This window comes from Oculina patagonica, chromosome 2 (genome assembly GCF_052425735.1).
Source record: "Oculina patagonica isolate OP01 chromosome 2, crgOcupat, whole genome shotgun sequence".
In the NCBI taxonomy this organism is placed as follows: domain Eukaryota; kingdom Metazoa; phylum Cnidaria; class Anthozoa; order Scleractinia; family Oculinidae; genus Oculina; species Oculina patagonica.
This window is the reverse complement of record NC_135759.1, coordinates 41,953,219-41,968,362: the sequence shown is the minus strand read 5'-3', so window position 1 is coordinate 41,968,362 and position 15,144 is coordinate 41,953,219. Positions and strand designations below refer to the sequence as shown.

The window sequence follows — 15,144 nt, the reverse complement described above, 5'->3', positions numbered from 1 at the left end:
CATACAACCTTGTCTGTCCGATTATAAGAAGCAAGCAGCCGTTTAGATCCTTCGGCGTTTTGGAAAGATGAATTTCTTTATGATACATATATTGTTTTCATTTACAACACGCTACACTCATAAATTTGCAATTGTTTGAATGTCAGTTTACCTGAAGAAGTTGGAGGAGCAGTTGTTGCCTGATCATCTAAAAAGAAATCATAATTTCGGACAATCAGACAAGAAGAACAACGAATCAGTTAGCAGTTTATGTGTTTTAACCCCTCAACTGTTATCAAAATGACTGTGCACATTACCATGTATATTGGCATAAATTCTCCAAATAACTGAGCAACTGTATTATTAATCATTTAGCTAGCATGAACAATTTGGAGAGGAGGAGATAGAGTGGGGCCTTTTGCTAGTTGATGTCTAATACTCTTACCCAGACCCTCTTTATAATGAACCAAAAGTAACAAAGTTATTAAAGCTCTAGAGCTTCATCTTCAGGGAAATTCGAAACTAAGAAAAAAAGTAGAGAAAAGGGAAAGAAAGGAGAGGAATTTTTACGCGTATTATACAGTTTAAACTGGAGCGTTGTTGATTGATAGCTGTGTAATGGAAAAGAATATTTTTAATAAAAATAGTAACAAACTACAAAGCTAATATACAAAGGTTGCTGATCCGAAGTCAAGACTGATTGTTACTTTACTGTTGCCTTATGTATATCTTGAAAAGAAACGACTTTATGATTTCAGTTTTTAAAGAAACAATTGTACTAAATTTCAAACAAAGAAATTTAAATTCTTTAAACGAGATGGGTCTGCATATTAATTATATGCTCACTTTTTACTAAATTTCTCACGCCCGCGTGAGATATCCAAAACAACCGTGTTTGCGATCAATTCTTATACCTTGAGAACGTACCATCTCCTTGAAAATATTTTTGGTACAAAAGCGCATCATAAACCAGAGCTTCGCGATGAATCAGAATGTCCCATTTTTATATCTACCTCTGGAAATTATACTAAAAAATAGATATACCTGGACAATGTCCCCACTTTCCCGCATAAAAAGGGGTCAAACTGCACCATGGTCGAAACCAATTATTGCTGGTGCACCTGCAGTAGTTTTCACCATTGTACTCGAACGGGAAAACACAACAGGCTCCTGCTTCTGTCAGGACGGTGTCACAACCTAAAAAAGTATTAAAAAGTGCTACCATTAACTTTTTAAAGAAATTTTAACAAAATGAAATAAAACAAAATAACATGTTCTGAATAGTTAGAATGTAGGGATAATTGATGGTGTTTTGAAGGGCGAGAGGTAATGATGAAGGCATTTTTAAGATTTAAGGTCCATAGCTGAATCGTAGGTGTTTTAAGCTACTCTTTTTCCTTAATGAAATTTGTCACTTTCTAAGCGCATTTTGCTCTGACTTTAAGTCAAGCTGCTTTTGTATAGACAAACGTTTAAAATATTTGATAGTCGCTTCTAAGACAACCTTAAGAAAATGAGCTTCAATCATATAAAGTTTCCTGGATGAGATAATCTGCTCTTTTGATAAATGAAGAAGGAAGGGTTTAAGCATTTTTGGTAAAAAATTTTTTTAAGTCTTTACTTGCTCGTATCATAAGATTACTTACTAGCGACCTAAGAACAGATCGTTTAAAATGAGGTTACTGAATTCAGTTAGTTAGCTGATTGAAATACAATACAAACCATTTGAAACAGCGTATGTCAAGGCAGATAGCAACAAGCTTGCCACGATATTCATCTTCGTTGTTCTGGATTCATCCACAACTGAAAATGCGTAGAAACAGGAACGATGTTAGTTTTTTTTATAGTAAACGTACTCGATTTGTATTAATGAAGTCTATTTAGTCGTATTTGTATATACTTCAGAACCATTTAGTTTGTTTAATATCGTAAGTGGGGGGAACAGTTGCCGCTTTTCAGAAATAATGCTCTTATTGTTCACAAAAGAAAGATGTTTAAACAAGTTTGTTTATAAGTGTGGACCATTAAGAAGAAGCCTTGAGGGAAAAGTAAGAGCACAAAAGAAAAACGTTTAAACAAGTTTGTTATAAGTGTGGACCATTAAGAAGAAGCCTTGAGGGAAAAGTAACACCTTAGTTTATATTTAGATTATAAACAAAACACCAAAGTTTAGGGCGGTCTCGTTTCAATGTTTGGAACTAATCATTTACCCATGCTTGGAAGCTTATTAACCCTCCTCGTGCCTTCCACGGTTTTCTTAATTCGTCGACTGAAGCATATGAACTCGGCTAAACTGGAACTTTTTACTGCCGACTTTGTGGCGAACCTATGACAATAAAAGAGTACATAAAAGAAATTCACTTGCACTTGAAAAACATAGAGCATCTGAAGAAACATTTACAGGAGCAAAATATTAAAATATGGGAAATCATTTTCTTTTCTGAAGCAGCTATTCAAATAATAGTCCATTTAGCATGGCCATTAACCTGTGTACTTTAAATTATTTTTAGCTGGTGTTCCTTTAGCTATTAGTGAAATTTCAATTTCGCTCAACATACAGAACTTACACCGGCCACTTACTGCGAGAGACCTGTTTAACATTTAGATGAGAGTCAATATAGCAAACTTTGTTTTTATTTATATTGATGTTTCCCGCCCCCGTGCTACAAAATTTGTTCCCTTTCTCTAGGTTTTCGTAAGCACGGCAAAGGCATTTCGGTCACGTGGTTATGTTAGGCCCTGGCAAGTCTTTCTTCAAAGTACTTTCTTTAGTTTTCAACAGTTTATTATCAAGAGGTCAAAAATATTCTTAAGAGAATATTGCAACAAGATCACGGGACATGTGGGGAAGGGAAGAGAACGCTCTTATTATTCACAAAAGAAAAATGTTTAAACAAGTGTGTTTAAAAGTGTGGACTATTAAGAAGAAGCCTTGAGGGAAAAGTATCACCTTAGTTTATATTTAGATTATATACAAAACACCAAAGTTTATAAGGTATAAGGCAACAGGATTTAGGGCGGTCTCGTTTCATTGTTTGGAACTAATCATTTACCCATGCTTGGAAGCTTATTATAAACCCTCCTCGTGCCTTCCACAGTTTTCTAAAGTTCGTCGACTGAAGCATATGAACTCGGCTAAACTGGAACTTTTCACTGGCGACTTTGTGGCGAACCTATGACAATAAAAGAGTACATAAAAGAAATTCACTTGCACTTGAAAAACATAGAGCATCTGAAAAAACATTTACAGGAGCAAAATATTAAAATAGAGAAATCACTTTCTCTACCGAGGCAGCTATTCAAATAATAGTCCATTTAGCGGGGCCATTTACCTGTTTACTCCATATTATTTTTAGCTGGTGTTCCTTTAGCTATTAGTGAAATTTCAATTTCGCTCAACATACAGAACTTACACCGGCCACTTACTGCGAGAGACCTGTTTAACATTTAGATGAGAGTCAATATAGCAAACTTTGCTTTTATTTATATTGATGTTTCCCGCCCCCGTGCTACAAAATTTGTTCCCTTTCTCTAGGTTTTCGTAAGCACGGCAAAGGCATTTCGGTCACGTGGTTATGTTAGGCCCTGGCAAGTCTTTCTTCAAAGTGCTTTCTTTAGTTTTCAACAGTTTATTATCAAGAGGTCAAAAATATTCTTAAGAGAGTATATTGGGACAAGATCACGGGACATGTGGGGAAGGGAAGAGAACGCTCTTATTATTCACAAAAGAAAAATGTTTAAACAAGTTTGTTTGAAAGTGTGGACCATTACGAATTTGCCTCGAGGGAAAAGTAAAACCTTAGTCTTTTTTTATTATTTTATGTAAAAAATCTTAGTTTATAAGGTATAAGACAACAGGATTTAGGGCGGTCTTGTTTCAATGTTTGGAACCAATCTGTTTACCCATGCTTGGTGGTTAAAGGTTCGTCAACTGAAGCACATGAACTCGGCTAAACTAAAACGTTTTACTGCCGACTTTATGGCGAGACTATATCAATAAAAATGCGCATAAAAGTAAATGCACTTCCACTAGAAAAACATAGAGCATCTGAAGAAACATTCACAGTAGCAAAATATTAAAATAAGGGAAATCATTTTCTTTAAGCAGCTATTCAAATAAGACAAATAATGGTCCATTTAGCATGGCATCTACCTGTGTATTAAATATTATTTTTAGCTGGTGTTCCTACAGCTATTAGCGAAATTTCAACTTCGCTCAACAAACAGAACTTACGCCACTTGTACTGCAAGAGGCCTGTTTAACATTCACTGAGATAAAAGTCAATATAGCACACTTTCTTCCCGTGCTTCAAACTTGTTCCCTTCCTCAAGGTTTTTGGCTTGTGAAATATCTGCGTAAGCACGGCAAAGGCATTTCGGCCACGTGTTTATGTTAGGTCCTTGCAAGTCTTTCTTCAAAGTGCTTTGTTTTTTTCAACAGTTTTTCATCAAGAGGTCAAAAGTGTTCTTAAGAGAGTATTGCGACAAGATCACGGGACATGTGGGGAAGGAAAGAGAACGCTCTTATTATTCACAAAAGAAAAATGTTTAAACAAGTTTGTTTGAAAGTGTGGACCATTGCGAATTTGCCTCGAGGGAAAAGTAACACCTCATTTTTTTATTTTTATATAAAAAAATCTTAGCTTATAAAGTATAAGACAACAGGATTTAGGGCGGTCTTTTTTCAATGTTTGGAACTAATATATTTACCCATGCTTGGTGGTTTATGAACCCTCCCCATGCTCTCCGATCCACAGTTTTCTAAAGGTTCATCAACTGAAGCACGTGAACTTGGCTAAACTAGAACGTTTTATTGCCGACTTTATGGCGAGACTATATCAATAAAAATACGAATAAAAATAAACGCACTTGAACTAGAAAAACATAGAGCATCTGAAGAAACATTCACAGTAGCAAAATATTATAATAAGGGAAATCATTTTCTTTAAGCAGCTATTCAAATAATGGTCCATTTAGCATGGCCATCTTCCTGTGTATTATATAATTTTTTTAGCTGGTGTTCCTACAGCTATTAGCGAAATTTCAACTTCGCTCAACAAACAGAACTTACGCCACTTATACTGCAAGAGGCCTGTTTAACATTTAGATAAAAGTCGAAATAGCAAATTTTCTTCCCGTGCTACAAAATTTATTCCCTTCCTCAAGGTTTTAACGGTTTTTCACCAAGAGGTCAAAAGAGTACTTAAGAGATTATTGCGACAAGATCATGGGACACGAGAGGTGGGAAAGAAAAACCCGTTGATCAAGCATCCAAGATATTCCAGGAGTCCTTACAATGCTGAGCAATCACTTTCCTTGCCAAAGAATATTCATGAGAGACGGAAATAAATATCACACTAATATTTTCAAAACAGTGCTGTTCTAAATTTTAGGGTGATACTCTGATATTAAAATGGCACACTTAAGAAAAATTACTCGCACTTAAAGATAAAACATCTGAAAAAACATTTCAAGTAACAAAAAAGGATAGAATGGAAAATATTTCTTGAAGCAGCTATTCAAATATTAATCTTGGTCCATTTAGCATTTAATTTTTCCTGCGTACTTTATACAATTTTTTGCTGGTGTTTTCATAGCTATTAGCGAAATTTTAATTTTGATCAACGGACAAAACTGACGCAACTTGTAGCAAAAAAATATTGCAGAGACCTGTTCAGCATTTTTGATACAAGACGATAAACAAGACTTATAATGATCTAAAAAAATTAATAGAGCCCCCTCCTATTTTTATTGTCATTGCCTGCTATCGTTTAATAGTATTTTCTTTGTTCTCTCGAGTTCTCTTTCCCAAGAGTTCAAGCTTGTAATCGTTGTCTTAATTGCCATAAACTGCAGAGGCTCCTCAGCCTTTTTTTGGGATAATATTAGATCCAGTCTCGTCTTTTGCGAAGTGATTTGTGTTGCTTTTAAAAGTTTTCCGCCAGTGTCAAGTGAAAATCTCGATAAAAAATTGCGATAAGATCACGGGACATGGGCAGGGAAGAGAAACTAACGGTAATGATCAAGTATCCAAGGTACTCTAAGGGTCCTAACTATGTGAATGTTCACTATGCCTGCTAAAATCGTCAAAATCCAAATCTTTGAATCAATCAGTTTTAAAAGTCGACATCATTTTCCATGGTCTACACTAGCTATCTTACAGACCACAGAAATGACGTAATAAAATGTACTCGAGTTGGACTTCGAGCCGTTAGGCGGGTGATTTCACTGCAAAGTTTTGAACGTCTTCTAACGTCATTTTTACGGCCCTCAAGAAGTTAGAGTTGCTCTCGGCTACGCCTCGAGCAACTCTTACGCTGCTTTTGTGCTCTCCAAACTTCCCGCGTGCATCCATACTCGTTATACGCACGCTAAGCATGAACCAATTCTTAAATAAACCGCGGAGCATCAAGAATATCATAGTACAGATTTTCGTTTTCAGTAAAATGTTGTTAACTTCAAGGCGATGATTTGAAATGGCACATCAAAGTATAATATCACAGTTGTATTTTGTTTTGTTATATATGCGCCGTAGAAACTCCTTAATATAAAATGGAATTTTAAAATACCTTTGAAATAAGAGATGCCCTAGAACTTTCAAAAATTTATGGTCTACTCCTAATACATATATAAACACAGCTAAAAAAGACGAACCTCGTGCTTCATGGAATTTCTCCAAACCTCTGTATAAACAATCATAAATAAAAAATAAAAAGCTAAGAATTGAAAAATAAAAAAGACGTTTTTGTCCTAGTTTGTTAAAGGTTTGTCGCTGACTGTGTTTTTGATGTTATTTGCCAAGACGTTTCGGCTATTGCTAACTACTCTTTTTGGAAGCCTGGTTGTCCATTAAGGATCCGCACTCTGGGAACGACCATGCTGTTATCCCAGAGCTTTACAAGTCCTTGTCACGCGCATGAGATGCGCGCCACGTTCTTTTGTTCAAAACTTTTACACGTTATTTTTAAAGCGCGCGCTAACGTGTTGCCTTTTTTAAATCGCGTGTGAAAGCTTTGAATTTTTAACTGATGAAGGCTTAAGCAACAGCCGAAACGTCTTAAAGCAAACTATGTCATCCCCTGACTACAATTACACTATTTTCAAACGTTTTCGTCCATTAGCAGAAGCAGCTAATCAAGTATTCAACACATTTTCTAAAACGATGAAGTTGCAAATCAGATGTTGAGAGAAAGTACATTTTTTTCGCACAGTGTTTTATATTCAGTTTCTGTGACGGCAAGTTCAAGACTGTCAGAGTTACTTCCGACGAAAATTCTGTGTTGCCGACTTTTTTAACACGTTTAATTCAACATAACACCGCAGTAACAACCACGCTACATTTTGCTGCTACCTATAATCCGGCTTCATTTCGAAGGACTTTACCGAAACTATTATGCACCTTTAAGCCGCAAGAGGGGGTGACCGGGCATAGGCGGCTGGAGGCATTTGAACTTGGCCGAGACTTTCAGTTCACATGAAATGGCCAACCCCAGAGCATTTGTGGATGTTCAAAACAATCACTAAAATTAAGTAAAATGTTCCATAAAACGGTCAAAAGTCCCCACTACGGGCAAACAATTGCCAACAAATCCCCTGCCTATGCCCGGCCTCCTCCCCTCCCCCCAGCGGTTTAACATTGATAGGTGCACAAAAAAAGTAGATTTGTTTTCTTTGTACCTTTCACCGAGTAGCAATTAGATTTTTTCTTAGTGTCTGGTAGAGCTAATGTAAAAAATATTCTTTGTCGGCTCGTGATTTATATTAAGCTTTCCTCATGATTTGATTGTTTTCCTAACATCCTGCGCAGGTTTATAATTAGCGCAGGGGTGGTCTATTGTTCAAATACGTAAAGTTACAAGCCGTAACGTTTGGATTGTCACAGTTAAATAACAGAGGGTCCCGAGCTCGAGGGTGACGTTATTTACCACGGAAGAAGGGCTATTGCCCGAAATGTCTTTTTTTTTCTTTTTTAAAAAAAATCAGTTTTGGCACTTTCACACCTAGAAAAAATTAACTGGCTCGCATGAAAACCTTCGTACTTTTTATTGGATTAGTAGAAAACGCGGGGCTGGGGCGACGGGTTAAAGGACAAATTCTCACAACTAATGGATTATACTACCTTGATGAACCAGCAAATTCTCACAAATAATGGATTATCCAACCTTGATGAACCAGTAAATTCACACAACTAATGGATTATACTACCTTGATGAACCAGTAAATTCACACAACTAATGGATTATACTACCTTGATGAACCAGTAAATTCACACAACTAATGGATTATACTACCTTGATGAACCAGTAAATTCACACAACTAATGGATTATACTACCTTGATGAACCAGTAAATTCACACAACTAATGGATTATACTACCTTGATGAACCAGTAAATTCTCACAACTAATGGATTATACTACCTTGATGAACCTGTAAATTCTCACGACTAATGGATTATACTACCTTAATGAACCAGTAAATTCACACAACTAATGAATTATACTACCTTGATGAACCAGTAAATTCTCACAACTAATGGATTATACTACCTTGATGAACCAGCAAATTCTCACAACTAATGGATTATACTACTTTGATGAACCAGTAAATTCTCACGACTAATGGATTATACTACCTTGATGAACCAGTAAATTGACACAACTAATGGATTATACTACCTTGATGAACCAGTACATTCTCACAACTAATGGATTATACTACCTTGATGAACCAGTAAATTCTCACAACTAATGGATTATACTACCTTGATGAACCAGTAAATTCACACAGCTAATGGATTATACTACCTTGATGAACCAGCAAATTCACACAACTAATGGATTATACTACCTTGATGAACCAGCAAATTCACACAACTAATGGATTATACTACCTCGATGAACCAGTAAATTCTCACAACTAAAATTGAAAGAAATCTGTCAATCAGTAATAACAATCGATATTTCCAGCTCGTGATTGAATAGCATTTTAGATTATTCACATCCAATCGACTTGTATAACTTCGTTTAGTCCCATAAATGGTACTGGGAAAATTGTTGCGGAAACTGGAGAAACGCTGTGTATAAATTGCGAGGGACAATAATAACAATAACTTTATTTCTCTATTTCTAAAATATTTACAATGGCTAAAAATACATTCTGACATACATTTGAGCATACATTACAAATACGACTTATTTTTGGTTGTCTATTTACAGAGTAATTAATAATATATAATAGCGAAATATGAATCTAAAAAATAATCGATGGACAATAGTAATAATAATAATAATAATAATGGGAATTTACAGTGGGATCTTCCACAAAGTGGCTCTTCTTGATCCCACTGATTCCAGATCGAATTGGAATTTGGAAGTGTTGGTTTTTTGTGGAGGGAGGAAAACCGGAGAACCCGAAGAAAAACCCTCGGAGCAAGGACGAGAACCAACAACAACAGACTCAACCCACATATGGTTCCAGACCAGAATCGAACCCGGGCCACATTAGTGGGAGGCGAGTGTTCTCACCACCTCGCCATCGCTGCTCCCCCAAGCATCCTACCATAGCATCCCATGCTATGGTAATATCAAAAAATAAAACTGTGTTGGCCGAGCTAATTCTCCAGAAACTAGATTTGTTGATTTAGCTACACTTTTCAGAAGGCTTTTTTTTGAACCGAAGCCCGCGTTTGATTCCCAAGCGCGCTTCAGTTGTCGTTCCCAGAGCCGGAGTGTTTTCTATCACTGGTGATCGAACGCCCAACGTCTCTTGGCGAGGGCGATTAAAAACCGGCCGGAACCAGGAATTACCGGTTCCGGTTTGATTGTGCTCGTGGAACGAAGATTGTAGATGAAATGAACACGTTTTCAACAACCAATCAGATTTGGCCGTATTTTTGACACGCTTTCAGTCCAGCCCACAAGTCTCTGGTGCAAACCTAAAGCAGGATTGCTGCCACTCGAGGAACGAGATTGAGCGCGCTCATTCTGGTACCTCAAGTCTTTATTCCTTCCTGCGCAAACTTGACGAAACGCTGGAGCGACTCTCGAAGTTCCGTTACTGGATCGAATTTAATTGGCTTTAAAAACAGTAAAAATGGCCGGAAGTAAAACACCAAAACGTTCGTTGGTCATGCTTTTGAAAGATAGACATGGACAATTCAACCGGAAGTCCGACTTTTTGGACTTCCAATCAGAACTTTCCAGAGTCGCTCGTTTTACGACCGCTGCTCAAGTGGAACGATGACCCTGGGGACGAGGATAGCTAGGCGCAGGCGCATTATGTTGCTTAACACATTGTTAAATCAACAGTTATAAAAAGAAGGAAAAAAGGTAAAACGGTCTTAGTTTTAAATGTTGTGACAGACTTGAGGAGTTTAAGTCATTTGAATTGTATGATGCGAAATACACAGATTATTCATTTTGGTAAAGGCGATCAAAGGAAAGAAGAGGAGAATTAAGTATGGGAAATTTGAAAAAAAATTAAGACAAAAGTTATTTTCTTTTTCAGATATTTTAATCACCCAGTTACTCTGACGTTTCTTTCTCAATTTCTTATTTGCATTGGTCAGCAAACAAGTAAAGACAGAAAGTTCTTAAAAGTGCACTGGTCTGATCTTCATCTCAGCTCTCTTGGCGGAGTAGTGATATCCTTTCCAGGCGCCCCAGTTGACACCATCAGCACTTGATGAGTGTTTTCCGTGATGATACAGACCGTTCAGGTTGGAGTGATGACAGTACTCGTACCACCAGGCTCCTTTATAGGACACAGCACAGTTAATGCTCGAGTGGCCATCATTATCCTGATCTTTGGTTGTAAAGGGGTAACCACGATGAAGGGAAAGAGAATCACCAGCAGTTCCTGAAAACATAAAATGAGAATTTGATTTTTCAAATGATGCAGAACTGACTTAAATACACGCAGTCCTACAATTCCGAAGGCTACAAACAGTTGGAAATATTGTTTTACTCTTATCTCAAAAAGTCACAACAAAAGAACTAAAAATGTAGCCTACTAACACAGTAACTTCTCTTATCATCTTCTTCATGTTTTATGGATTACTGTCTTATAGCTCAAACACTGAACAACACAAATTCAAATTTTTTCTCGAATTTCCAGTGTTTTCTTTTTGATTTTTCACTCAGGTTTTGATAATGTTTAGATCGCAGATTTGCATTGTTACTGAAAGCAAGTCATCACATTTACATCACCTGGAATAGAAACAAATATTTGTTTACAATAAAACTCAGTTTAGAAATCGGTAAAATTTACCTGAGTAAGTTCCAAGGCTCAGCTGGTACTTAGTCCTCTCGCTCGTAACTGCAAACATGTCGTACTCGGCGTAGGCAGTTTTGCCTGCAGTGTCCTCCAGATCTACTCGAAGCTTGTTATTTGTTTTCGTCAGGCGGTTTATCTTGTCCAGTCCCAACCAAAACTCGCCATTCAGGTTACCAAAGCCACGTTTGTAGTCGGCCCAGCCGCGGTAGAAATCAACGGAGCCATCCAGTCTCTTCTGGAACACTGTCCATCCCCCACCGGCTGTTGTTTGGTCACAGAACACATCAAAGGCACCTGAACCATCAGGGTCGATTGTATAAACACCGCTGATTCTTTGACCGGATTTGTACAACTCAGCACAGTTCTTCTTAGCTGTTAAGCGAAAAAATGAGTTTTATCATTGTTGCATTTGGCGGAAGTGTACCATATATCGTATCTAAAAGATCAAGTCTTACAAAGACAGAGACTGCAGTTTCTTACATTTCGCCACAAATATGACAAATAACATTTAAGGACACAGGAAAACAGACTTGCTCTTACCTTTTACAGACGTCTTGTTCCCTTTGAAGATGTTGATGTCATCTTGCACTTGAGTGAGTTGTTTCTTCATTTCTTGAAGGATAGTTTCAATCTTCTTGTTTGGCCCTGCATAGAAGCTGTTGTACACGTTGTTACACTGCTTTGTGGCTGTAGAACTGACTGGGGTGCTATTAGCGCTATTTCCTGGCTTAGCTAAAGTTTGACTCGTCACAAACAACGCCAAGAACAGCAAACTGCAACGCAAACTTGGGAAAACACAAGTCATTGTGAGAATTTGATCAACTTAACCGTAGTTAACTGTATCACGGACTGGTGAAAAAGCGGATGTGACTCATCTTTTAGTACAACAAGGTGTTTGCGTCACTGAATTCGGTGCAAGACAATTTTCATGTTTTCGGGTGCATCTTTTATTGGACGATCTTTTGACAGCTTCAAAAATGATGACAGCTTTGTAAAGAACACTGCCACCAACAAGAAAAAAATTCTCTTTATGTAAAAATCCTATTGCTAATTTGCCTATGTGTAACAAACGATTTAGCATCGATCTAAAAATTGATCGAAAAAGTTTTACTTTTCTTTCGAAAATGTGTTGCTAAAGTTTATAAAAGTGTTTAAACCTCGCCCGTAGTCTCTGTCAAACTGCGTTCAAAACTTAACAAGAATAGCGTCTGCGATTTTCAGTAGCGATTTTATTTAATCGGAACTGATTAACTTATATTTTTGTCCCTGCCAGTAGGGCAACTCTATCTGTGAAACTTTGCTTCTAGCGTTACCCTGTCTCTTTGTTAAGAGGACCTTAGAAACTTTGAATAGTAGGCCATATCCTTAGCCAATCTTTGAACTGACTGCTTTGCCCAGTAGGCTCAAAATCCACCGTAATTCGCAACGATATAAAAGTGAGCCATTCACCTCATCCATTTGCAGCATTTTCAAATATTCTACGAAATCTTTATTTTTAGCCTAAACTGGTCTACATGTAAATTATTTCTAATTCTAACACGTCATATTTTGGCCTTAGTATATTAACTAGAAGTATCATCTGATGATTACAATGTATCAAAAAAAATTCGAAAGACCTTAACCGAAAACAGTTTGGACACAAGTTACATGACGCGTACGGCCTGACTTCCCCGCGTCCTCATTTCAAAATATTCAAAACAAAACGCGCAAAATGCTCATTCAAAAGAATGATTACAGATCGTGTTTATGACTTTGGTACTGAAATTACTAAGAGAAACAGAGTTAAGTTTAGTTTCAATCTTTACTTTTAGTTAAATGTCTAAATAATAACTGCATTTTGAATTTGCTTGTTCATCGGTTTATTGAGCCGGGAATATTAATACTTGAAACAGGCAGTTTCTGACAGAAATTGGTTCAAAAATTACTTTGAATGCGAGTGTGTTGGCCTGCATGTTGATATATCAGTTATTTCTGAATCGTTTTGATTCGCTCTGAAGCAGGATGCGTTCGGGAGCTTTACATTTTATCAAGAGTACATAATGATCCTCTCAGTTTTTGACAAAAAAATCCAGCGATTCATAGCTTTGAGTTAACTTCTAGAAGAAAGCCTTTCGTTCAACTTGAACGCTTTTGAAACTTTGTTTGAAAACCTTAAACAACTATGACTTTTGAGAGTTAGAAAACATTTCAACGACGACTACTTTATTGTTTAGAACAACTATACCTTGACTACCCATTTTGTCGAGTTCTCCAAATGAAAATTCATCGAAAAACATTTCAAATACAATATAATTTCCTATCAACTTACAAGTGAATTTGGATGATTTGAATATCGCGAAAACACTATTGTAAATTTTCTATTCCGGTCGATCTGCTACTGTTAATTTCTATAAACGCTATAAACAAGTGACTATGGTATAAACCACCAGAGAATTGAACGGACATAATATAAATTTTTGAAAATATTTAACACAACAGCAACTTTGAACTTTGACGCCGCTACTGAAATAATAATAAGAACGTTCAATAAATAAAATATAGATTGTTAGAAAGTGTAATTTTCCCAAAAGACGATCATCGAAACTTAACGGAAACTAATAATAATAATTAACACAATAAACTGCCGAGTTTTAATGTGAGCGGTATAAAAAAGTACTGTGTTAAAACTATAAAACAGTATTTTTCTACTTAATAGCATAATAAGTCCTTTCTTCGGGGTCCACCAGAACGTAATTCCTGACAACTTAAAAGTGATTTTTTTAAAAATAACAAGAATAAAACAATACCTCTGTTAATATTTTGAGACATTATCACTTCAGGTCCGCTTTTGTCGAAATCTATAAACATAATAAAACAACTTTTAAATAAGGTCGTTACTGTTTAACGCTTGTCGCCCTGAAAGAAAACAAAATATTTGAGAAACAATTGAAAAAATAAATAGAAAAAGGTAGTTAGGCACGATTGTTGTTACAAATCGCAACTTTTCCATAAGACTCAAAATAACTGACAGGGTTTTAATATGCGTAGCTGAGAAACGCCCCAGGCAAAACTGAAAATTTTTTTGCGCTAAACCAAAAAGCGGTATAAGGCGACTTGCTCCCGCTGCTGACATTTTCAAAATTTAAATTTTAGTTTATAATGTAGTAAAGTTTATTTTGTGAAAGCTTTAACAAGCTAGCAAAAAAACGTAAACGCGGACATGACTACTGAGCACAACTCGTCGCCTTTTCGTGCTTGGAATATTTAATCACGGCTTTCTAACAATAGAACTGTTAAATTGTTTATCCTTTGGTAATGCTAATTGAATCACACTCGCCGATGTTTTTGCTGTTCACGACTGATCACCGAGTGGTCGGAGTAAACAGTATGACCTGGTTTACATGTTTTGATTGAAGCTGATGAGCAAAAGAAGATTTGTAGCTAGTGTCAGATGATTGAAGTTCACCAAGAAAGAAAATAATTTCGACAACGTTTGGAAACATATCTCAAAGACGGTGACTAAATTAGACTCCTTCGCCTATCATTCAACTTATTTCTTTTTCTAAACTTAATAAAATCGACAGCTTTCTTGTGGATTTTAAGAAACCCTAGCTTCTCGATCAAGCAGGCTATTCAGAAAGAAAGAGAAGAGAAGCAAAAAGAAGACGGTAAATCAGACGAGTTAACTGACAATAATTGACCGGCATAATACAGATAAAATTTAATATTTTCAGTGTTTTTTGCTGTCATATTTAAAAGTAAATTTAGTTTGAAGATCGAAACAATTTACCTCAGTGAAGTTCACAAACACAACCACTAAATTCAGCCCACATTAAATACGCAATTTTATCACGCGCAGTGAACATTTTGGAAATCAGTGAAACTGGACTTACCTTTTGCACGAGCCTT

The 15,144-nt window shown here is 36.5% G+C and overlaps 2 protein-coding genes across 4 annotated transcripts in view; both read right to left on the bottom strand.

Annotated features, from left to right (window-relative positions):
• The window catches only part of LOC144641477 (uncharacterized), a 108,030-nt gene extending 106,146 nt beyond the window's left edge, over window positions 1-1,884 (bottom strand). Inside the window, exons 1-3 of one of the 2 annotated variants that reach the window (XM_078500480.1) lie at window positions 1,702-1,884; window positions 1,024-1,176; window positions 152-187 (exon numbers count right to left, since the gene is read on the bottom strand). In XM_078500480.1, the coding sequence (XP_078356606.1) occupies window positions 152-187; window positions 1,024-1,176; window positions 1,702-1,756 (244 nt within the window). In that variant the 5' untranslated portion in view covers window positions 1,757-1,884. The remainder of the gene's footprint in view (window positions 1-151; window positions 188-1,023; window positions 1,177-1,701) is intronic. The other variant, XM_078500488.1, reaches the window with a different exon arrangement.
• The window catches only part of LOC144641559 (ryncolin-1-like), an 85,289-nt gene extending 73,222 nt beyond the window's left edge, over window positions 1-12,067 (bottom strand). Inside the window, exons 1-3 of one of the 2 annotated variants that reach the window (XM_078500593.1) lie at window positions 11,797-12,067; window positions 11,251-11,628; window positions 10,473-10,839 (exon numbers count right to left, since the gene is read on the bottom strand). In XM_078500593.1, coding sequence (XP_078356719.1) covers window positions 10,574-10,839; window positions 11,251-11,628; window positions 11,797-12,061 — 909 coding nt within the window. In that variant the 5' untranslated portion in view covers window positions 12,062-12,067 and the 3' untranslated portion in view covers window positions 10,473-10,573. Of the gene's footprint in view, window positions 1-10,472; window positions 10,840-11,250; window positions 11,629-11,796 lie in introns of those variants that run through there. The other variant, XM_078500594.1, reaches the window with a different exon arrangement.
• Window positions 12,068-15,144: the final 3,077 nt, after the last annotated feature.